Raw genomic sequence first — 22,741 nt, forward strand, 5'->3', positions numbered from 1 at the left:
AGCCCACGAGTGTGCTCAGCGTTGTGCCTTGACCCTGCATGCAGCACATGCTTTGAGAGCGGGGTTGGTCCTGGGTTGTGCGTGAGCTCTATCCAGCTTTGTTCCCCGATCATGGCGGGGAGGTTTGTCTGTCGAGACTGCCCCTGCGGCGAGTGAGCATCTGCGAAAGGAACGCCTGCCCAGGAGCGCAGAGCCTGCCTGGCAGCGCTTGTGCCTGGAGCTCCCTGGCGTTTCATGAGTGTAGCTGACTGGCCATGGGGAAGCCCTGAGTGTGGGCATGCCTGTGAGCTGAGGCAGTTGAGAGGCCTTTAGGTAGCTCTGGCACCCACTTTGAAACTGCCTCCTGTGCTGCCCAGCCTTCCTGGGTGAGAGCCTTTTCTGGCTTCTTCTGAAGTGTCCTGCCAGCACTCTAGCAGCCTGTGCGCTGGGGAAGGTGCTGTTGGAGATGAAGCAGCGGATGCTCATGCCTTTACCAGCACCGTAGTGGCGGGCGTGTGTTACTCTGGACAGGGTTGTACCTGGTGGTGTGACGGCGCGGTGTTGGCACTGGTTCTATAGCACTGCTGCTGTGTGCAGCCCCCAGCTTGCAGGGAGCGGGTTTCACTTCTGTTTCCTTTTCTCTCTGCAGGGGCGTCATGCCTCAGTGGGTAAGATGTGGCATGGTCCGCATGCATGTGGTTTCCATGGCAGAGCTGACAGGCGCCCCGTGGGCATTGGTGTGGGCACGCGGGTTTGCTTGAGGGAGGAGCGGCAGTGAGCTACTCGCTGGCACCGTGGAGCACAAGCGGAGGGAGCACTGGGTCCCAGATTGGGGGGCGGCAGGTCCCTACCTTGCCTTCTGGTGGATGTCCTGGCCTTGCAGGCAGTAACGTGGGCCAATTGCCTGGCAGCCCTGCCCCTCTCCTGGCCTCATGGCCTGTCACGATTGGCTGGCAGGGCCAGCCCATGCACAGGGGCTGCTGTGCTCCTTCAGCTGCTTTTTTCTACAATGTCATGCCCTGTGTGTTTCATATTGCCCTGTGCTTGGCTGGCAGGACTAGGCCCCTGCAAGTCTTCCTAGATGTATCAAAGTCTCCAAAGATGAGCCACTGAATCCTTTCTTGTTTGGGGAGGGAGGCTGAATAGTAAAAGGCAGTATTTTTAGCTTGTGTATGTAAAAATGCTTTTTTTTTTCCTTTTGGGGTGAAGGGGGCATAGGTGAAGATGCAGGAGCCTGAACTTATCGCAAAAACACTGCGAGCTGTTCTTCATCCCTTTAAAAATGGCATACCTTTGTCAGAGCTTCAGGGTGAATACAAATCCCTGACGGGCGAGTGGATTCCCTTCAGGCACCTAGGATATGGCACACTGGAAGGCTACTTGGAGAGCATCCCAGGAGTGGTCAGAATGGAAGGGAACAAAATGGGAGAGGTAAGTACCAGTTACAGTTCAGAAATGTTTTTTGTGTTTGTAAAATATGCATGGTTCATAACTTTATCTCTGCTTGTGCCATTAATTTCGTAGCATGCATGTGGAGCTAATGGAAGCTAGCATAGAAGTGGAAGCTGTGGCATAGACCAAGTGCCCCTTATTTTCCTGCCTCTGCATGCCAGCTGGGAAGTTGTGTTTGCAAAAGGTGAAAGGTTGCAGGGCATTTTCCCGGAAACAGTAGTTCTGGATGAAAAGATAGTTTGTGTGACTGTAGAACTCTGGTCCCTGTCTCAGCATTTCTAACTCTGGAGGGGATATTGGTGGATAGTCCTGGAAGCTTAAAGAAGGTTAACTCGTGTGTGTGTGTTTTGATCATCTCCTCAGGGTGGGGTTTAGCATCATCTTTTTCCTACAGCTGAACTGTTGCGGGTGCTGTTGCTTGTAATCCTGACAGTGCTTGCTTTGGGCTTTGCACTCTTGTGTTCATGAGTTACAGTGCCGCAAGACTGTGAAGACTTGCCAAGGTGAGGAAGATCCCATGCAGGTGAGGTGCCTTGATGCATGAGTTGCAACGCCTCAGCTTAGCAAGTGTGCAAGTGCAAGGGACAAGGAATCAGTGCAGACATCAAGGAAAAGGTGGAGCAGAGCTGAGCAGAGAATATTAGTGTGGTGGGAGAGTTTTTCCTTATTCTAGGGCCTTGCTGCACTAGCCTGTGTCTCCTGGTGGCTGCCAGCTTGGAAGCAGCTTGCCAGGACCACAGTACTCCTTGTCCAATAGTGTGGAGTTCCTGGTTTTGAGTCAGAAGGCATTCTCTTGATGGTTGGCATAGCTGCGTGACTTGTGGATGATCTATCTGAGTGGAGGGCTTGGAGCCACGTCTGGGTTCCTGAAGTCTAGGTAGACTCTGAGAGAGGAGAAAGCTAGCAGATACTTGGTACAATGTATGGCTGTCACAGCAGGTCTGGAGAGACAGAAGATAAGGCTGAGCTCCCAGCTGGCTCAGCTTGATCGGCATGGCATCTGGGAACTCAGAACTAGGTCTTTCTGGTTAGCTGTGAAGAGTATGACAAGCGGTGCTCTGGGTTTTGCGCTTATGTCTGGAATGTGGTTGTTTTCAAGCAGGAGGTTCCCTTGCTGCATTCTTACAACTGTCAGAATTTGCTTTTTTGCAGCGGGTATCCAAGACTGGGGTTCTTTTTCGTTTGCTTCAAGCCTCCATCGGCTGCAACTACATCAGTAACATGGACGCAGATAGCTCTGGGAACATGTGTGATGCTGCAATTTAACGCTTCCTCATGGTGGCTCTGGCAGATAGCCATCTGTTTCTAACTAGGGCCTTGTAGGGTGTAATCTGGTATCCTCCCATTCCCTTGAGAGCCCTACTTATCCTCTAATACGGTGTGTGCTGAGAGCCTTGTGGACTCTTGGATAGCACAAGAGGCGGTGCCTTCTCTGTGGCAGGTGTAAGGAGAGAGTGCAACGTGCCTTTAGGAGACGGAAAAGAAGAAAGCTGCTAAACAGTAGTCGAGGTAGTTGAGGTGGACTTGCTTTGGTTTAGAAGTGCCAACTATGCTCTGCATGACGGAAGCAACTGAGACAAAGCACCCTGTGAACATCTGGGAGGCAGGAGAGATACAAAGACTGAGCCCATGTTGCTCTTTGATGACCCTTCTGTTGCCACTGTCCAGTGTCCCCTGGGCAGACATTGAGCAAAGGGTGGCAACTGTGGTTATGCACTGGTTTGGGCTGGTAACCACCTGGCACTGCTCCCACAGACTTTCCTGATACAGGACCTGGGCAGTACTTGAGTATGATGCTTTGCTTTTCATTCATGCGTCTCCAGAGTATTTGGGCTCCATCATAAGCTGAGACCGCAGCACAGAGTCCACACAAGCCTGCTGCAAGAGCATGCAGTCAACCAATCTCTCTTCCTGGCTCTGGGAGTGCTCTGAGCTCCAGAAGGGCTGCCAAGACCCTTGCCTCTTACTTTAATCCCTTTGCAGACAGTGCAGCAGGAAGGCAAGACATGCTCACACATGCAGAGGTCTGCTAGCAGCTGATGATCCTGGCTGCAGGCTAGGTAGTCCCAAAAGGACTTTCCTTTACTGATAGAGCAGCTGTTCAAGACATACCACAAGAAAAACATTCAACAAGCAATCCTGTAAAGTGGGCAGTACATAATACAGATTGATCTCAGAGTGCTACATGTTACATGTTCCTTAAAGGATTTGTGTGAGATGAATATTGCCAGGGTAACTGATGCTGAACAGATTGGTTGTATTGGGAAGACAATGATATAAATTGTCCCCTGTTCCTCTTACTGCTGAACACTAATTTAGTCTTCTTGAATATGGGAAAGATGAATGCTGACAATTATTCCTTCACATGATAGATATAAACTGATTCTCCAGTTTCCACACAGGATGAGGATCAAATTCATTATACAGAAAACACTGCAAGGGGACTCAAATTGAAATACTGTGCACCTGCAACAGGTGATTGTGTCATTTCAATGAAACCTGCTTTGCTTTGCTTCGCTTTGGTTCAAGTTTGTTCAGTTACAAACAACGTATAGTTGCACTTTCCTCCAAGAAAACTTTGACTTCTGCTTGAATAACTAGGCCCCTCCAAGAAGACAAATTTGAAGACTGCTTTGCTTTGCTGCAAGTGAATTCATCCACCCCATCTCTTTTTAAATCTGAATTCATTCTAACTCAAACCATCATTTTCACTAAGCTTGAAGTCACTATGATGTGAAAACAAGGGAAGAAAATGCTGAAAGTAACGTACAACATTAGTGACAGGAAAAACCTGAAATGTACCAATGCTGTGAAAATGTGTGTTTATGAAACTGTGATAAACTGTGTATGAACAAAAAATCTTTTACGCTGAGACCTTATGAACAGAGCAGGGCTGTAGGTGGTTGATCCCATGTGCATCCACGTTACAAACAAGGAAATGGCTGTTGGCAGGAGCATGAGGAAAGCTCTGGTACCCTTTTCTGGAAATGGCCCCAGCTGGGCACCTCTCTGAAGTGTCTGTGCACAACTGCCTGCAGCGTGGGGCACAACCAAGAGAAGCTGGAGGTCTGTGTGCCGTTCAGGGCTGTGATCTCTCTGGGGTCATGGAGGGCTCTTGTGACAGCTCACACAGCTGGTATGCTGCCGTGGGTGGACACAGACTGCTGAGGAATGACAGGCTGGAACGGGGAGGAGGGGGAGTTTCTGTGAGCCCCTCCAAGTGTGAGAGCAGTGCTTATACCTCTGCCTTGGGACGGATGATGAGACAGCAAGAGCTTACGGGCAGCAGACAGACAGACCAGTGTATGGGCGACGTTATGGTGGCCGTCTGTTACAAACACCCTAATCGGGAAGAAGGGGTAGATAAAGCAGATGATGCCGCCTTCTGACAACTGCAAGAAGCCTCACATTTGCAGGCCTCATGGAGGACTTGAGCCACTGCTAGAGAGACAAGACAGCCAAGCATGAGCAACCCAGGGTGTTTCTGGGGTGTGCCGATGACAAGATCCTGACACATGAGGTGACATGGGGAGATTCTCTGCTGGACCCGATTCTCACAAACAAGGAAGAACCTGGTGGGGGGTGTAAAGGCTGGGGACTGCTCTGGCTCGGGTGACCACAAGCTGGTGGTGCTCGGGAGCCTGAAAGGAGGGGAATAAAGCAAATAGCAGTATCAACTGGATAGGACTTCAGGAGAGCAGACTTTGGCCTCTTCAGGAATCTGCTTGGAAAACTTCCATGGGACACAGTCCTGGAGAGAAGAGTGGTCCAGGAGAGGTAGTGGATTTTCAGGGACTGCCTCCTCCAATCTCAAGAATGGTCTGTCCCAACGTGCAGGGAAAAAAAAGCAAGATTGCAGGAGGCATACATGGATGAACAAGGAGCTCCTGACTTAAGTCTGCCATTGAGAGCATGCGCACGAGAGGCAGAAGCAGAGTTGAGTGAGGTGGCAGGAATTTAGAGACACTGTCCAAATGTGCAGTGGTGGTCTTAGGACAGCTAAAGCCTGTACGGGGCTGACTGTGGTGAGGGACACGAGGGGCAACAAGAAGGGTTTCTATGGGTACATCACCAGCAAGAGGACGCCTAGGGCAAATGTGGGTCTGCTGCTGAATGGCAATGGGGACCTGCTCTTAAAGGACATGGAGAAGGCTGAGGCACTGATGGCTGCCTTTGCCTTGGTCTTTACTGCTAAGACCAGCCATCAGCAATCCCAAGGCTCACGAGACCATTGGGAGAGTGCTGGGTAAGGAAGACTTGCCCTCAGTGAGGGACGATTAGGGTAGGGAGCATTTAAACAAACTGGACATGCACAAGTCCATGGGCCCGTTGCAATGCACTCACGGTTGCTGGGGGAGCTGGCTGGTGTTGTTGCAAGGCCACTCTTGATCGTCTTGAAAGGGTCATGGTGGTTTGTGGGAGATTCCTGAGGACTGGAGGAAAGCAAGTATCACCCTTACCTTCAGGAAGGGTGGGAAGGAGGATCTGAGGAACCGCAGGCTGATCAGCCTGACCTCAATCTCTGAGAAGGTGATTGAACAACTAATCCTGGGAAGCTGTTCCAGACATAGAATCACAGAATCATTAAGGTTGGAAAAGATCTCTAAGATCATCAAGTCCAACCATCAACCCAACAACACCATGCCCACATGTGACAGACAAGAAGGCAAGTAGGACTAATCAGTATGCATTTGTGTTTGTTGCCCGTGCTGCGTGCATTGGTGTAGAGGCATTTGAGCTGGGCTGTTGGCCATGTCACCCTCTTAGAGGAACCCCTTTTAGTCCCTTTGAGGTCTTTTGCTGGTGCGACTGACTTGAGGGGCCTCTGAGACCACAGACTCCTGTTTTGCCCTTGGAGCTTTTTGGGTGGCTCTCTGTGTCCTTGTGGAGCCGTGGAGGAGTACTCATCCAGCTGCCTTTGCAAGCTGTTAGCAATTGAATGTCCCAAAAGCTTGGGCTTGCATCTCTTCTGTGAGGCAAAGTGCAAGCTAGGCATGTGGTTTGGGGACTTGCTGAAGCAGGGTTCCTGCATCCATTCAATGAATGACCTGTGGCAGCATTGCTGAGACATGGCAAGGGGAGGTTGAGGCAAGAGGCCATTAAAGAGGCTAGGGAGGTTGCTGTGGGCTTGCCCAAAGCTGGGCTGTTGTTGGGGATCAGCCTGGTGCTTGCAGGGCGATCTGTGCAGCCAGGATGGCCATGCCATTTCTTTGGTAAGCAGAGCAAAGGCAGCCCAGCTCTGCAGGGTCAGAGTGGTGCCAGAGCCTCTGGTGAGCCTTGGCAGGAGAAGCGAGGGCAAGCTGGAAGCCTATGGCTTCCCAGTATTGTAAAATAAGGGGGTCAGCATGTAGGATTGGAGTGAGAAACCAGGCTGTTCCCTGGTGGGGCCCAGCCTCATGCAGGAAGGTAATGGAGAGGCTCTGGCCATCTGCTTTGCTTATTTCTGAGACGCACTGCAAAAGGAGAGGAAGGTCTCCAAGGTCTGTGTCTGCTCCTGAAGCCTTTGCTGAACTGCCTGCAAGCCCACATGGCCCAGCAGGTTGCAAGTCCTTCTGAGGGCTGTGGATGAGCTTGGACCTCACTGACTGTTTTCCCCCCTTGTTTCCTCTCTACTCCAACCAGGTCATTTGCCATGCTGTTGCTTGCAGTGAGACTGTGCCAATTGCTCAACTGGTGGCCCGGCAGAGGAGTTCCAAGAAGAAAATGGGACGGCAAGTAAACTGCCAGATGAGGCTGAAAAACACGTCTCCAGTCACATTAGCAGGTAAGTCCCAGGCAGCTATGGAGGGCCTGCCTTTGTGAAAGAACTGTGCAGCTGTTGGAGCAAAAGTCTTGGCTGTGAGGATGTGCCACTAATGGCCATGAGTTATGTGGTCCTGGTGAAGAGTTCCTGGGAGCAGGGAGTGTTGCTGACAAGGGTGCTTCTGCTTGCAAGACATGGTCAGTGAGGACGCCCTTCTCAAACACGTACGTGACATGTGAATCATCTTGGAAAAGAAAAGTTCTTGGAGGACGCTTGGCTTTGCTTCCACCTGCCTGTGCTTCTCTAAGAAACATGGTTGAGATGCAGGCCAGAGTGTGGCAATGACCCTGCTTGTTCTTTGAGGCTGAGCATGGCCCATTCTTGAGTGGCAGGGATCAGCCATGCCCTCGCAGTAAGAATGAACTCCTGCAGCATCAGCTGTGGCTGTTTCAGCAGCTTCTGTTGCTGCTGCGAGTGTCTTGGCGCCACGACATTGCTGATGCCCAAGGGCTGCTATTTGTACCTCTGTGCCTTTTGTGTAAGCTGCTGCAGCAGTGTTCTCCCGGAGCCTGTGGGTCATCTTTCCCTCACTGCTGTGCTGTTGCTGTGTTGCTGTCAGTGTGGTATCCCAGGATCAGGCCCAGGCAAGGCTCGTCTGCTTGTGAGCAGCAGTGGGTCTCACAGTTTGCTTGTGTTCCTCTGTTCTTTGTTACAAAGGGTTTGCTGCTTCTTGCTCTTCTGCGACCATGCCAAGAGTCTGCCCTCTAGTTGGGAAGCTGAACTGGTGACACAGTTCAATGACAACGATTGTAAACGTGTGTTGGTTCACTGTCTTGCACGGCGACACCCCTCGGAAGCGTCTGAGCCCGCCAAAATTGGTGTGGTACAGCCAGCAAGTAATCAGCGGAGTGACCATGAGCTTGTTTATCCCACTGTGGCCCGAAGGCCAGTGCGGCATATTCCTCCGCAGGTGTTACCTGGACCCTCTGCTGTGTGGTGGGAGCTTGGGAGGAGGGTGCTCACAAGCCAGGGTGGCGAAGAAGCAGCCCTTTGGGCAGCGGTGCAGGAGGCGGCCGAGGAGGTGGAGTTAGGCTACGTGCGCTGCACTGCTGGGAGCTGCTGCTGCCATTGGTGGTGAAGGGTGTCCTGACCATGGGTTCCAGCCGAGGCATGAGCTGTTGTGGCACCTCAAAGGTGCACGGCTTTTCCGAGTGTGTAAGGGCAGATGGGTCTCCTGTCTGTTTCCCTGCTGCAGCGCGGCGGTGGAGGTTGTGGTTTGCAAGTCCTTGGGTGCGAGCCACGATGCTGTAGCAAAGAGACCCACGACTGTGGCTGAGGGCATCCTTCTTACCTGCCTTTTGGAAAAGTATGGGCTCCCTGGAGGGAGTTATCTGCTGTGCTTGAAGTCTCTTTGGGTTGGGTGGAAGGGAGCGCTACTCACGGCTACGTCTGCAAACTTTAGGAAAGCCCAAGGGAACATTGCGACAGCCCAGGCCTTTGAGCATGCCAGAAGAAGGCAGCAAGAGGCCTGCTCCTCGCCCGCCACGAGGCAGAGGAGTGGCGTGTGGAGTGGTGAAACCCACTATGGAGAGCGCCCGGTCTGCCTTGCCTCCAGCCACTGGGAGTGGACCATCTAAAGAAATTCCCATGCAGAGGCACGTCACTGTGGTAAACAGGTCAGTGTGTGCACGTGGGTGTGTGTGAGCGAGGTGGAATGAAGTGTGGTGGACCCTTGGATGCTGCTATGCCAGCAGTGCGTTTGGGATGTGGGGATCCCTGCTCCCGCCCTTGCAGAAGGTGAAGCTTGAAGGTGGGTGGGTGCCCAGGAGGGCGATGGGTGACCCTGTGCCTTTTTGAATGCTGCTGCATCTGGCCCGTGCTCTTGGGGTGCTGCCCTGTCTTCTGGGGAGAAATCTGACCACAGGTGTCAGACCCAGGGTGTGGGAGGATGTCGCCGTTTCCCAGGCCCAGGAGGGAGCCGCTGTGGCCAGCGCGATAGAAAGCGGGAGGTTTGTGTGTAGGTGACAGGCGATGGTGTGTGTTCAGGGTCACGGTTGTCAGCACGTGGCTGTTCTTTACCTCTTGCCTGAGTTCTGTGTTGCAGCGTGAGTGTTTGTGGCCCTTATCAGCATGCTTGGGCCCCTCAGCTGCCTGACTGTGCTTGGGTGAGCCGAGCCGAGGGCTGGAGCTGCGGTTTTGCTGGGTTAGCAATACATGCTGGTTTTGAGCCCCCTTTGAGCCTGTCTAATCCAGGTGGCTTACCCAAGTGCTGCCCCATCATTTCTCTTTCTGTGGTGTTTTCGGCTGCCCTGGGCCATCAGCTGATGGTGGCGAGAAAGTGTTTGCTGTTCCCTCATTGTGGCTGCGCTAAGTCTGCTGGTGCTGTGATTGTGGTGGTAATCCTCTGCAGGTCACTGGGGTGGGTTAGAAGTCAGCCTTGTATTGAATGGAAATGGCAGGGGTGTGCCGCTTCCACGGCGGCATAGCTGTGAAGTGGCACGGAGCAGAGCGACAGCTTAATCCTGCTGTGGTGCCTGCTCTTTCTGGAAGAGCCACAGAAAGCAGGCACGCGTCCTGCCTCAGGTGCCTGCGTTAGTCGTGTGTGCGTCAGGGGTCTGGGTGCCAGGGGGGCAGATAAGGATGGGCTCAGGGCACTTGTGAGAGCAGCAGCCATTTCAGCTCTTGTACCTGGGAGCATCGCGTTTTTCTGATGGCTGGCAGCACTCCTCGTCACCTTCGTGCTGCTCCACAAAGGGCCCTTTGCTATGGCAGTGCTCTGCTGGTCGCGCTTTTGGGGAAATGCCCCCGCGTGCTGGTGCTGGTGCTGGTGCTGGTGGAGTGGTCAGGTGCCCCGGGCAGTGGGAGGCAGCTGCTGAGGCTTTGCTCTGGGGCCGGGCTCCTTTTGGGGGCAGGAGATGCTCCTTTTGTGTCTATGGGCAGTCGGGCTGTGGCTGTAACAGCAGCTGTTTGGACGTGCCCGGGCAGAAATTTGGAGGAGTTACGAGGCAGGGGCTGATGGCGGCAGGTGCCAGAGGCTGTGAAGCTGAGGTGGGCAAGAGGAGAGCAGTGGCAGGAGCAGCGAGGAAGCTGGAGGAGCGGGCAGTGGCCATGTGAAGAGTGGAGGGTTTGGAGGTAGAGGCCAGGGAAGAGAGATGTGCTGCCTGTGGCAGTTGAGGGGAGGGAGGCTGAGGTCCCAGCAGGAGCAGGGAGACTCAAGGTGGGGCTCTCTGCCTGCGCTGCAGCTCCTAATGACACGAGTGAGGACGGAGCTAACCCCGTTTTTTCTGCTCCTGAGCAGGCTGGGTGGAGCCATGGTCGAGAAACGTGTCACACGCTCTGTGCTCTGTTTTGTCGAGGAGGCTGCTGTGCAGAGGAGAGAAGGGCCAAGCTGTCCAGCTGTGCAGGAGAGATGTTTTCTGCAGGACCTTTCACCTCAGGCCCTCCATGAGCCAAGCACTGTGGCACCAAGTCCTGAGACCATGCAGACCCTGCCCCACCAACTTCCCCATGCCTGTGCACCCAGGGGCCTGGCCCTCTGGCTCTTGAGGGCTTTGCTCCCCAGCTCCGTCCAAGCCAAGGCCCGTGGTTTCTGGCTTGGGGTGGTGCCATTGATGTCCACCACCGTGCCCCTGTGCAGAGTGGCATGGGGCCGTGCCTTCAGGCATGCTGGGCTGTGCGTTTCAGGCTCCTATTTGAATAGGAGAGCTATGAGTCCTGCTCTTGAAGGCTGGCAGACCTTTGCACCAAGGCTTGCGCCCACTCTCGGCACCCTGGGACCTGACCCTGGAGCGATGCCGGGCTTTATTCCCCACTGTTGAGTGCTGGGGCTTGGCCCTCAAGCTGTGAACTGCCATGACCTCCCTGTGCTGGGCTCTGCGGGGCCTGGCCCGCGCTGCCTGTGCAAGACGTTGTTCACCCTACACCTAGCGCTGTGGTGCCTGACTGTAGGGTCATGCCTTGCGCTGCCTTGTGTCCCTTCGCAGGCAGGTTTCAGAGAGCCCAACTGCCCTCTGTGAGGCCACCCCCAGGGCACCGCTTGCCAGTGCTTCCCCAGCAGGCATGCCCTGCTCCAGAGGGGAATGGTACCTGGAGAGCAGCACCCCACACCTTCGTGTCACTCCTCCCAGCAGTGCTGCATGCCGCTAAGCGGGTTGGACCACGTCATCCTGCTGTGACAGAGAAATGTGGGAGTGGGAGTGCACAGGCCTTCCCTTTTGTGTGTGTGCAGATGAGTTGGTTTTTTTGAAGTGGCATTTCCCTAAAAGGCAGAGATCCTTTGTCCCGGCACAGGGTGAGCAAAAGGAGTACCTACAGCTTAGTAGGTAGCTGGTGCAGACTTGGGGGCACCGTTCCAGCAGCATTTCCAGCCTTTGCCTGTGAGAGTGTCTGAACATTCACAGCACAGGTTGACTGAGAGAAGTCCTGAAGGTGACAGAGTCTGTCTCTGCCCCATTTCCCAGTCTGGGATGTGGCACTGTCTGTGTGCAGTTTCTCTGGGTGTGTTTTCTGACACCTGCTCTGCCCACTGCCCCTACATTTACTGAAGTCATAGGACATCTGTGCTATCAGGGTTGTAGTTAAGGGTCTTTGGTATCTCCTCTGATGAGCATCTGTCCTGTTATGGCAGATCTCTGTTACTTGCCTTGGCAGGATGTCCTCCCAGTGACAGGCTTTGCCTGGTTGCTCACGGGTGTGGGTGCTCCACCCAGCATCATGTAGTGAAGCCCTGCAGTGAGGTTGCAAATGGCAGTTCCCTTGTGGCTGCCACAGTCTGTGTCCTACCTCTCTAGCACTCTGTGGTGTTTTGCCAAGTCATTTTAATGATGACAGCTTCTGGATCTTGCCACTGTGTAGTCTTGGGTGGAAGAGGAACAGGCTGTTTTTCCTCCCATTGTGTCATACCCAGATGACAAGGGGAGATGCTGATAGTAGCTGCAGTTGTGCCAGGTTGTTTCCTGCTGCCCTCCCAGGTCTTCTTGCAGACACTGTTGCAAGTGTCTGAGAGGCTGTCTTTATAGCAGCAGTTACTTGGTAAATTCATGATGTGAGCATGTTGCTGTCGACCTGCAAACCCACAGAAGGTGAGAGAGACCTTGCTTGCAAACCTAACTGCAGAGATGCTTGAAGCTAGAAAACAACAGCACAGATGGAAACAGGTTGAGATGCTTGGTGACCCCCTTGCTTGGACCAGCAGGCAGCAGTTGCTGCTGGCTGCCACCTGGCCCTGCTCCTGAGATAGCACTGTCCAAGGACCAGAGGGCAGAGTTGGATGGCATGGGCCTTACCAAGGTAAGGTGATAGGCAGGAAAGGACATGCCTTCCATTCATGCTGAGACAGTGGTCTGTGGGAGAGAAACGAAACTGGCTGCTCGGTTATAGCTGTACATGGGGCCTTGGCAGGACTGCATGGCTGGTCAGGCATTTGTGAAGGGCCAGGCTGCTGATGTGTTCTCCTGTTGCTTGTGTGGCTGGGAGGCTTCTTGCTGGGAGCAGTTTCTAGCAGCTGAGGAATGTGAGACCTTGCAGGCAGCTGAGTTGTCCATATCTGCATGCTGGGGAGAAGTGTGTTGGCCCTGCTTGCTGTCTGGCTGTGTTCCATCCCATCTTTGGAGAGATAAGTCTGCCATGGTCTGTGTGAGCAAGCTCTGCGTAACAGGATCCTTGTGTGACTGCAGGGCTTGAAACTGGTGATAACTGGGCTCAAAGGTGATGTTAGCACTATTTTGTTCCATGAGAAGCTGTTGAACCACAGCAGGAAGCACAGGAAAATATGACATGAAATCTCTTAATACTGAGAAGATCCCAAATCCAATTTGCTTTCACATGCAACATAAAGGAATCATCAATCCTCTGTTCCAGGTTTGTTTCCAAGGTGTTCCAGATGGCATGGCTCGAGAGGAGAACATCTGCCCTTTTCCTCACTGAAACCTTGCTGCAGTTTCTGCTGGCTTACCCTGCACTCATGCCCTCTGTGTCACTTGGTGTGTGGCTTAAGGTGATATCAATGGCATGTGACACTGAGACGTGGAACACAGCTGTGAATTCCCACTGGGAGGCAGCAGTAGTAGGACAGTCTCCATTACCTATGTGGCTAGCTCATGGGATTGTTTTGGTTGCTACCTAGCAAGAATGGTAGTCTCTTTTGAGTCTGCTTCCCTTAGGGGGACTTTTTTCCTTGTGTATCTGTTCAACTTGGGGTTGTCTGTACTGGTAAATAAACATATGGGGGGGGCGGGATCCTGGGTTCCTTGTAGGGTCTGCATGGCCAGTCATGCACACCTTCTAAGAAGAGACTGTGTTGCTGCTTTGTGTGGGGATCTGAGCTGTACCCAGAAGGTAGAGGGTTTTCCTGTGATGCAGGTGGAGTGTTTGAAGAGTCTTTTCAGACACCCAACAAATGCAAGGTGTGAGTGTGTGTTTGGGTTTTGTGTGGGTTAGTTTTCCTTTGTACTCTTTGAGTCTTGTCCTGCTTGTGTTTCACAAATGTGCTTGTAGTTGATCTGCTGTTCAGCACTTCTGGGCATGCCTTTCTTGCTTTGGAAAATGCTGTGGCTGTCCTCACTGCTAATGCTGTGGGACATGACCAAGAACAGAAGTATTATTTTTGGTGCAAGTGACACTCCATAGCTGATGGAGGAAAAGTAGTTTCATCTTACGGGGACAATAAAAAAGCGAGGGAGACAAGTTCATGTTAAGTTTTGTAAGATGCTGCTTAGAAGAGGTGTGAATGTGGGAGACCTCTTTCTGATTTGTGGATCTGCTCTGATTAAAGGTCAATGTGAAGGCACTTAGGGCTACCTTAATACTGTGCTAGCCTCAACTTCCTGTTGCTACTAGCCTCAGCACCATACATGACCCCTAGACTACCTTCTGAGAGCCCAAGTGAAGCTGGGAAAATCCCCCTTGGTGTTTCTGCAGCTGGTGAAGCTTGTGGTTTCCTCCGGATTTCTCCCGGAACTCCAGAGGTGGCCAGTCTCCTTACTGGCCCCTTGGGCAGACATCATCTGCAGAGCCTGCTCAGTGCATGTGCAGGTGGCTGCTGTGGTTTGGAGGTGCCTGGTGTTCCCAGCAACCTGCCATGTTTCTGTGGAGAGCTGTTTTGGTGCATTTGCCACCCCGACTTCTCCACTGCATTTCTTCCTTGGATATGTGTCTTTGGGAGGTGCTTGATCCTGGTCTTTGAACTCTTTTCTCCAGCCCTTGTTCCCTTTTGTATGCAGTGTATGTAATTATTCCACAAGTTGATTGTTTCCAGCGCAGTCTTAGTGAGCCACACACTGCGGTGACCTCTTCACTGACAGGAGCTCATTGTGTTACATGTGCTCCCACTTTAAGCTGCTGCTCTGTGAGGGACCTCAGGAGAGCACTTCAGAGAAGAATCTGTTAAAGTGTAGCAACAGCATCCTCAAAAGACCTTGAGTTCCTGTGTAGTTTTAGGTGTTCCACTGACTTCTGAAGTCAGATACTTTCAGGAGACTCTAACATGGCTACCAAGAAGGTGACCATAATCATGTTCAACAGAAGACTGAGACACCATCCAGATAAAAGACCAAATAGTGAGGCTGAATGTTTCAAATGCAAGACCATCAACTGTTTTAGGCCTAGATGCTTTCCTTTTGCTGATGTCCTTTCACTGTGCATTTTGTTTCTCACTGTAATGGGGTTAATAAAAAAAACTGGAAACTACCTGTTGATCTGTCTTGTTACTGCTGTTCAGGTTGTTTTGCAAGCCAGGACATTGTGAGTACTAATCTTGTGCAGAGGCCTGCTAGAAGCCTGTGAAATACTTTTTGTTTTATAGGTCTTATAAGCAAATGGAATGCTATTCAGAGCCAAGAGAATGATTTAAAGTAATTTTCTTTTCAATTTTAGGTCTGAGAAGAGACTAGCTGTCCCACCACGGTTTCAAAAGGAGTTGCAGGTTCACCTGTCCAGAAGCTCTTCCACAGATTCAAGTGGTATGTTTGTCCATTAAGAAAATTTTTGTCAACTACTCACATTAGATTGGGTGTCATCTTAAGAAAAATCTGTCTTAGTACTTGTTTTGAATGAAGTTAGATTTGGGTGAGCAACCATGTTCTGTAAGTGAGCCTTCTCGCTCTGATTTCATGGTGCTGGGGAAACGTGTGTGTTTACTTGTCTGCCTGCCTCTCTTCTGGGAAAATCCTTGTGTGGAAAGTGTCAAAGCCAATCACAAAGCTAGGATGAGTAGCTTGGAAACAGGAGGGATATGCTTAACTTCACTGCCAGGGTAGGAATCTGGTATAGGAGAGTGAAGTCCTGGCTTTCAGGACTAAGCAATACACTAACCTAACCATCCAGAAATACCCTTCCACGTGTCTGGCTCCCAGCAGTTGTGCAGTTGATGGGCTTGTCAAATGATGGTTGCTTTCTTTAAGACCTGTCAGACTGACTGTGAGGCTTCAGGTCTGGTAGCAAATACACTCCTCCAAAGGGAGGAGAAGAGTAGAGATGAGGGGGCAGGCAAGCTAGTGATGTGAACCTCCAACTGGGATAATGACTGTCTTGCTCCTGTGCACAATGTATGAAACTGTCCCAAGTAGCTGGACAGTTGCTGTCTCTTTCCCTGCTCTGCTGGAGGGCTACCATGGATGCAGTAAGGCTGGGTGCTGGGTTCAGACTTCCTTAGGATTAAAGGCAAACCATTGGTCTGTTTTGTACATCTGTCTGAATTCAGAACATCCTTGGGTGTCTTGCTGTGTCTTTGTTGTTGTGTTTGTACTCCTAAAGAAATTATCTTGTGTCCCTCCTGGGGCACTGCCTCAGTGCAGCCTCTCAGCAGCAGCATGGCTGAGGGTTCTGTAACCTCTTCCAGGATCCCTTCAGAAGAAACATGTAGCAATTTCTTATGAAAATGACTACAGTGATTGAAAATTCAGCTTCAGGTCAATTACTGAATGAGGTTTCCATGGCTCTTTCCAATAGAAAGTGACTGAAACAGCCATGCTGGGCAAGAGAGCTGCATTTTAGAGTTGGTGTTATGCTGACCCCACCCATGTTTAATTTTTAAGTCAGTAGGTAATTATCCATCTTCCTGTCTGCTGATAAGCTATGTTTACTTCAAGACTGTATTTTTGTTTGTCAGATAACTTGAATACATCCACTGCGGAGACACATACTATTGCCTCTGGTTCTTCTGCTGCTCATGTCAATGAAGTTCAAAGTCGCATCAAGGAGATTCTGAGCAAGTGCAGCAGTGGTGTATGGGTGTCAAAGATGCCACAGATCTACCGGGAAATGTACTGGGAGGAGCTTAGCACAGCAGTGCTCCGTCAGCTTGAGAACTGGCCTCATGTGTGCACAGTAAGTATTAAATGTCATTTTTTGTGGAAGATAATAGAATATTTGGGTTCAAAGGGACCTCTAAAGGTCATCTAGTCCAACCCCCCGGCAGTGAGCAGGGTCATCTACAACTAGTTCAGGTTGCTCAGAGCCCCAGCCAGCCTGACGTTGAATGTTCCCAGGGATGGGGCATCTACCACCTTTCTGGGAAACCGGTGCCAGTGTTGCACCACCCTCACTGGGAAAAATTTCTTCCTTAGATCTAGTCAAAATCTACCTTCTTTTAGTTTAAAAGCATTACCCCTTGTCCTGTCTCTACAGGCCCTGCTAAAAAGTCTGTCCCCATCTTTCTTAGAAGCCCCCTTTAAGTAGTGGAAGGCTGCAATAAGGTCTCCCCAGAGTCTTCTCCAGGCTGAACAACCCCAACTCTCTCAGCCTGTCCTCAGAGGAGAGGTATTCCATCCCTCGGATCATTTTTGTGGCCTCCTCTGGACCCTCTCCAGCAGGTCCATGTCTTTTCTGTGCTGAGAGCTCCAGAGCTGGATACAGGACTCCATGTGGGGACACACCAGAGTGGAGTAGAGGGCCAGAATCACCTACCTTGACCTGCTGACCACGCTGCTTTGGATGCAGCCCAGGATACAGTTCACCTTCTGGGCTGTGAGCGCACATTGCTGGCTCATGTCCAGCCTTTCACACACCAGTACCCCAAATCCTTCTCAGCAGGGCTACTCTCAATCCCTTCCTCCCTTCATCCCCCAGCCCGTATTGATACCAGGGGTTGCCACGACCCAGGTGCAGGACCCTGCCCTTGGCCTTGTTGACCCTCATGAGATTCACATGGGCCCATTCCTGGTGCTTGTCAAGGTCCCTCTGGATGGCATCGTGTCCCTCAGGCATATCAACTGCACCACTCAGCTTGGTGTCATCTGCATACTTGCTGAGGGTGCACTTGATCCCACTGTCTGTGTCATTGATGAAGACATGAAAGACTACTGGTCCCAGTATGGACCCCTGAGGGACACTGCTCGTCACGGATCTCCATCTGGACATCGAGCCACTGACCACTACCCTCTGGATGCAGCCATCCAACCAAGGTGTCAGTACCCTACAGATTTCTGAGTGTTCACTTGCCAATTGTTATTTTATGTAGTCCTGCATTTCCTTTCATGATCTGTAGCAGTGAAGGAAGAAATTCCTGGCAAATTGTAACAATGCCTTAGAAACAACACCCAAAAAATCACTGTTAGCTGGACTTAGCATTGTTGGAGAGAAAAGATCAGTCTCTGTGGCCTCCTTGGAGCAAGTACTTTAGGTTGCTGAGTGGCCACCTTTAACTGACTCCCAACACTGACAACCCAAACAGCAGCTGATGCCACTTGCTCTCCATGACATTTCCCCCCCGCCCCTCCCCGGCCCCGTTGCATTTTATGCTTTTCCTTGTTCAAGGGTTTAGCTCCTCTTAAATCCATAACCTATCAGCAAATCCTGTGTGAACAGTCTTAGGTCTATCTGTAGTTACTATCTTTCTATAGACCTTTTCACAGGTCTTTCTCCCATCTTAAGTCAGGGTTATGGAATTTTGCTGTGTTAAGTTAGGGCTATGATACAATATTAGATGAAAATGAAGTGTGATAATATTTGAGAGAGAGATTACAGTTCAGCCCCTTCCTGCCATCGCACTGATGTCTGTTACAGGCATCTTTGTCCTTAATACTAGCAGCTGGTATCAGGCTGAGCTTCCACTTAGAGGTCTGCCACATGAGTTGCCATCACCACTTGAGTTAAGGGTCTTCAACTGCTATGCTTTTTTATCTCTTCTTCTGTACCGATGGTTCATTTAGGGTATAACGCAACTTTGCATCAAGGCTTTCTTTAGCTTTACTTTAATAGGCCAGTCATATCAATGAACACTTTTCAACTTCATCAATGTCTGCCAAATTGTGGCACCAGAAGTGTCTTGAAGAAGTGAAAATACCTGTCTGCTTGAAGTGACTTTTCATGTACATACTGCTAAGTATTTTCTCGTGTCATAGCTTTAATGCCCAAAAAAAAGTTTCACTGCGATTAAATACTTGCTCTTCAGGAATAACAACATTTGAATTTGTGTATGGTATTCTAACACACATATAAGATGCATTTGTGACATCTTACTACAGACATCAGTAACGTATGCAAACAGCAACAGTTTGTTTTGATGGTTGATGATTGGTTCCTATGTTATCCATAGAGCAAGCGGTTATGTTTGGAGTTAACGTAATTCATGCAGCAAATTTTAGTCTTTTTCTTAGCTAATGTTCCGGACAAAGGGTTACTGTTCATCCAGGATCTTTGGACTGTGTTCATTCTCTGTTTGCTTGTTATGCGTTAGGTCTGTCTCTTCTTTCTAGCAAGCAAATAAAGTCATTTTAGTGTAAATAAACAGTAATTAAATCTGTGGAAACATTGTAATACAGCAGGCACAGTACAACAGCAATCAGAACTATCAAGTTGTGTTGGCACAGTCAGTCTTACGGTAGAGAACTGTTAATGAGCCTGTAAATCCCGTCTCAGTTTACTGACTTACGTAAACCATTGTCATGGCTCTGGCATGGAGAAGTTTGAACTGGGGCCCAGGCCTTCTCATATGAAGGCTACCATACGTGTCTTGTGTATAAACAGTCTTTATTCCTGGTTCAAACAAGTTGTCTGCAGGTGTACAGCTCTGTAGATCCTTTGAAATGCCAGAGGGCAGACCGTAGTCTTCAGTATCAATACAGATGTTTTCATGACTAATTTCTGAAGTATTTCTGCCCTGTTGGGTACTTAGACTGGGAGGGTCTGCCAACCTCAGAACAACAGAAAAAATGTGTGATGTTTCTCTCAGTACCTTCTTAAAGAGACAGCACGTACTCTTATTGAATGCACACTGATCAGTAGTAGCTTAGTTACAAACCAGCACTCAATAAACCTTGCAATAGGCTTTCAGCATCTCCAAGCTCATCATTTGAGGACTCTGCTCTGGACAGTGTAATTTCTGAATAACTGGCATCGCTAAACTTTTGTCTGAAAGGAAGGGATTTAATTTTTTACTTTTGGGAAATGATCATTTCTGTGTTTAAGTTACAACCACCAGTAATTGGAAACTTCTCCTATCTAGTGAGCTGAAGTCTACAAAAATCACTGTAAGTTGCAGCTTGATGATCTTATTTTCAGGCTTCACCTTTCAGGCAAGAGGACCTACTGCAAAGGATTGAAGCTGTGCTTGTTCTCCATCGATCTGTTACCGCTCTTCTTTAAGTTAGCTTGCTGGAGCATCTTGCTTGTAGCAACATACTTTGCACAGCTAAATGCAAAAATACAGAGCAATTGTGTAGTGGCTAGTACTCACAGATTATAGCCAAGCCTAATGAGCAACTGGCTGAGAATAAATGTGCTCAACCCCCTTATGTAATCTCCAAAAAGTCTTTCCTGTCCAGACAGGCTTCAGTCAGGAAAAGAAGAGTCTGCTTCAACAGCTCTGTTGGTCATATCCAGAGTGTTGCTGAATTGTCTGCTTCCATCTCCAGCAAGACTAGTGCTTTGAAAAAAGTGATGACTGGTGCTGACCCTCCCATCTTCATGGTTTTTTTAATCAGAAGCTTACACCTTTCCATTTGAATTACTTTGTCATGTATCTTTGAGCAGTTAGTCATCCCCTTTTTAGCCATCCTACCCCTGTCTCATTTCTTATCTTTCTACAGATTTTTCTCACAACTTAGCTTTTTTTTTTTTTTTTAAGAATTCTGAGCCAAGGTTGTGTAGCTCTGCTGTGTTTGGGCTCAGCCTTGAATCCTTGGGATGCAGGCAGCTGAACCCCTGAGGGAGAGAGAACATTACAGCAGAGGTATGAGAATGAGAGGGATGCAGACTTGTATCCAAAAAAGTAATAAATTTACTTTTGGTACTGGCAGCATGTCTTGTTGTTCCCTTTGCAGTCTGATTATAAACCCCCCTTATTGAGTGGTATGTATGTTTAAAAGACTTTTTCCTTGCACATGCTCAGCTCTCCTTAATTACTTGAACTCTGTAATTCTGGAGATGGCGATTCAGATATGGCAATTCAAGAGAAGACTGAATTCCTACATCTTTTCTCAAAACATTTACTTGAATTTCCAGAGTTCTTTTCCAGAAGCTTCTAGAGAATTAGGCAGTCCTAGGACATTAGGGAAGGTCCTTGCACTGATGTATAATTGGTTAAAAGACTGGAAATGCAGCAAGACTGAAATGGTTGGCCTTCAGAAAGGTAGATGTCATGGTGGGTTTCCACAGGGGGGACACTTAGGCACATGCTGGTCAGGTTTGTAACAAGTGAGTTGGTAAATACAAGTTAGGATGGCTAGTAATACAACGTTGTTCAGGGTTATAAAGATGAGGGCGCTCTGAAGAATTGTGGAACTTCCTAATACCAGGTTGCTGGCCCTCCATCCCAGCACTCCAGTCATGGGACTCATTCCACCAAGTCTTGCTAATACCAATGATATCATAGCTCTGGGAACTGACCAATGCTTCTGGTTCATCCTGCTTGTTTTTCATATTGCATGCGTTGGTGTACAAGCATTTCAGATGTGCTCCTGAGCCCCTTGTGCTCCTAGGAGCAGTGTAAATGTTCCTGCTAACGTTGCCACCCTCAGGCAATGCCATGCCAACCTTTGGCTTACCTTTGGCAATCCTCTTGACATCCTCTTCCCTCCGTGATTCTAGTTTAAAGCCCTCTCAATCAGTCCTTCCAGCTTACAACCAAAGATGTGATCCTGCCATCAGGACAGATGGATCCCATCAGGCCCCATCATACCTCGTGCTTCGAAGGTTCTCCCATGGTTATAAAACCCAAAGTTTTGGTGGAAGCACCAGTCTTGGAGCCAGGTATTTATATCTTGGGCTTGTCTGTTTCCTCCAAAGTCTCTCCCCATTACTGAGAGAATTGAGGTAAATACTACTTGTGCTCCTGAATTTTTTAGCCTTCTTCCCAGGGCCCTGAAATGTGTTTTGATCAACCTTAGACTTTTTGTTGCAACATCGTTAGTACCCACCTGAAAGAACAGGAGTGGGTAATAGTCTGAAAGTTGTACAAAGCTTTTCAGTCGCCTGGTGACATCTCTAATTTGGGCCCCAGGGAGGCAGCAGACTTCTCTGAAAAGACAGTCCAGTCTCTATTCTCATGAATAGAGAACAAAATAGAAAACACTGTACCACTGAGGAAATGTATTGTGTAAGCACATGTCAAAATAAGATGTGCTCCTCTGTTCTCCACCCAGAAAATGCACCAAAAAAACCCTCACTGAAAAATCAAGCAGAGTGAGAGGGTGATTCAGAAGGGTCATGGGTAATAAGTAATGGATTCTGTATGAGTAACAATTAAATTAGATGATTTAGGTCGGGAAGGATGGAGATACGGGCTATAATATAATAAGGCACCTGGGGAAGGTAAATGGGGAATGGTCATCATCTTGAATTCAAAAGTGAATACATTCACTAATGAATGGATGATCCCTGGCTTCAGTTGTCATGAACTACTTTATTCCAAAAAAACTGTCTCTAACTGATAGTGCCTGAATTATGGAGTATCCAAAATGGGAGGAAAAGGTATAGCTACATTCATCCTATCCCCTATGTTTTTTCCTAGGCACCTGCTGTTGTCAAAAGGGATGTCAGGCTAGGAACATCTTTGTTGTCACCCAGTATAGCTCTTCTAATGCATTGATTCAGCCTGCCTGTGTGTAATTATTCCACAGCTGATTCTTTCCATCCAGTCTTGGTGCTGGCTTCTTTCTAGTAGCGGCCTTCCATCCAGTCTTGGTGCTGGCTTCTTTCTAGTAGCGGCCTTTTTTCATGCTCATACAACGAACCAGAGAAGATGACAAAGTATGTCAATCCCCTGTGTTGTTTGTCAGGTGAAGCTGTCTTCTATCATCTTTTTCTCCGCTTGTCTTCCCAAATTCTTTCTTGCAGTTAGAGGAGAAGGAGCGCATAGTAGGCAGCCACCTTTTAATTGTCAGAAAGAAGGGATGCATGCTTCTAGATTTGCTTCTAGAGTTTTCATGTAGTAATGGCTGCCGTAGTCTTTCTATCTGTTTCCTTAATGAGCTGATAAAAAAATAACACTACCATTCTGAATTTGGAAATTCCAGTTGTACTGGAAAAGATATCCTTGCTTTTCAACAGTTCTGGAACAAAGATGTTCTTTTTTGTAAAACATCCTACTGACTCTAGCTACCTATCAGTTTAACCATGAATCTGTCATCA

General features: G+C 49.4%; 1 protein-coding gene across 1 annotated transcript in view; it reads left to right on the forward strand.

The window, feature by feature from the left end:
- Positions 1–1,203: 1,203 nt before the first annotated feature.
- TDRD7 (tudor domain containing 7) overlaps positions 1,204–22,741 on the forward strand; it is a gene marked incomplete at both ends in the record, with an annotated part of 43,352 nt that continues 21,814 nt past the window's right edge. Inside the window, 5 exons of the mRNA XM_082012777.1 lie at positions 1,204–1,410; positions 7,054–7,195; positions 8,637–8,850; positions 15,047–15,132; positions 16,281–16,498. Of these exons, the coding sequence (XP_081868903.1) occupies positions 1,204–1,410; positions 7,054–7,195; positions 8,637–8,850; positions 15,047–15,132; positions 16,281–16,498 (867 nt within the window). The remainder of the gene's footprint in view (positions 1,411–7,053; positions 7,196–8,636; positions 8,851–15,046; positions 15,133–16,280; positions 16,499–22,741) is intronic.

This window comes from Phaethon aethereus (genome assembly GCF_964289735.1).
Source record: "Phaethon aethereus genome assembly, chromosome: Z".
In the NCBI taxonomy this organism is placed as follows: Eukaryota; Metazoa; Chordata; class Aves; order Phaethontiformes; family Phaethontidae; genus Phaethon; species Phaethon aethereus.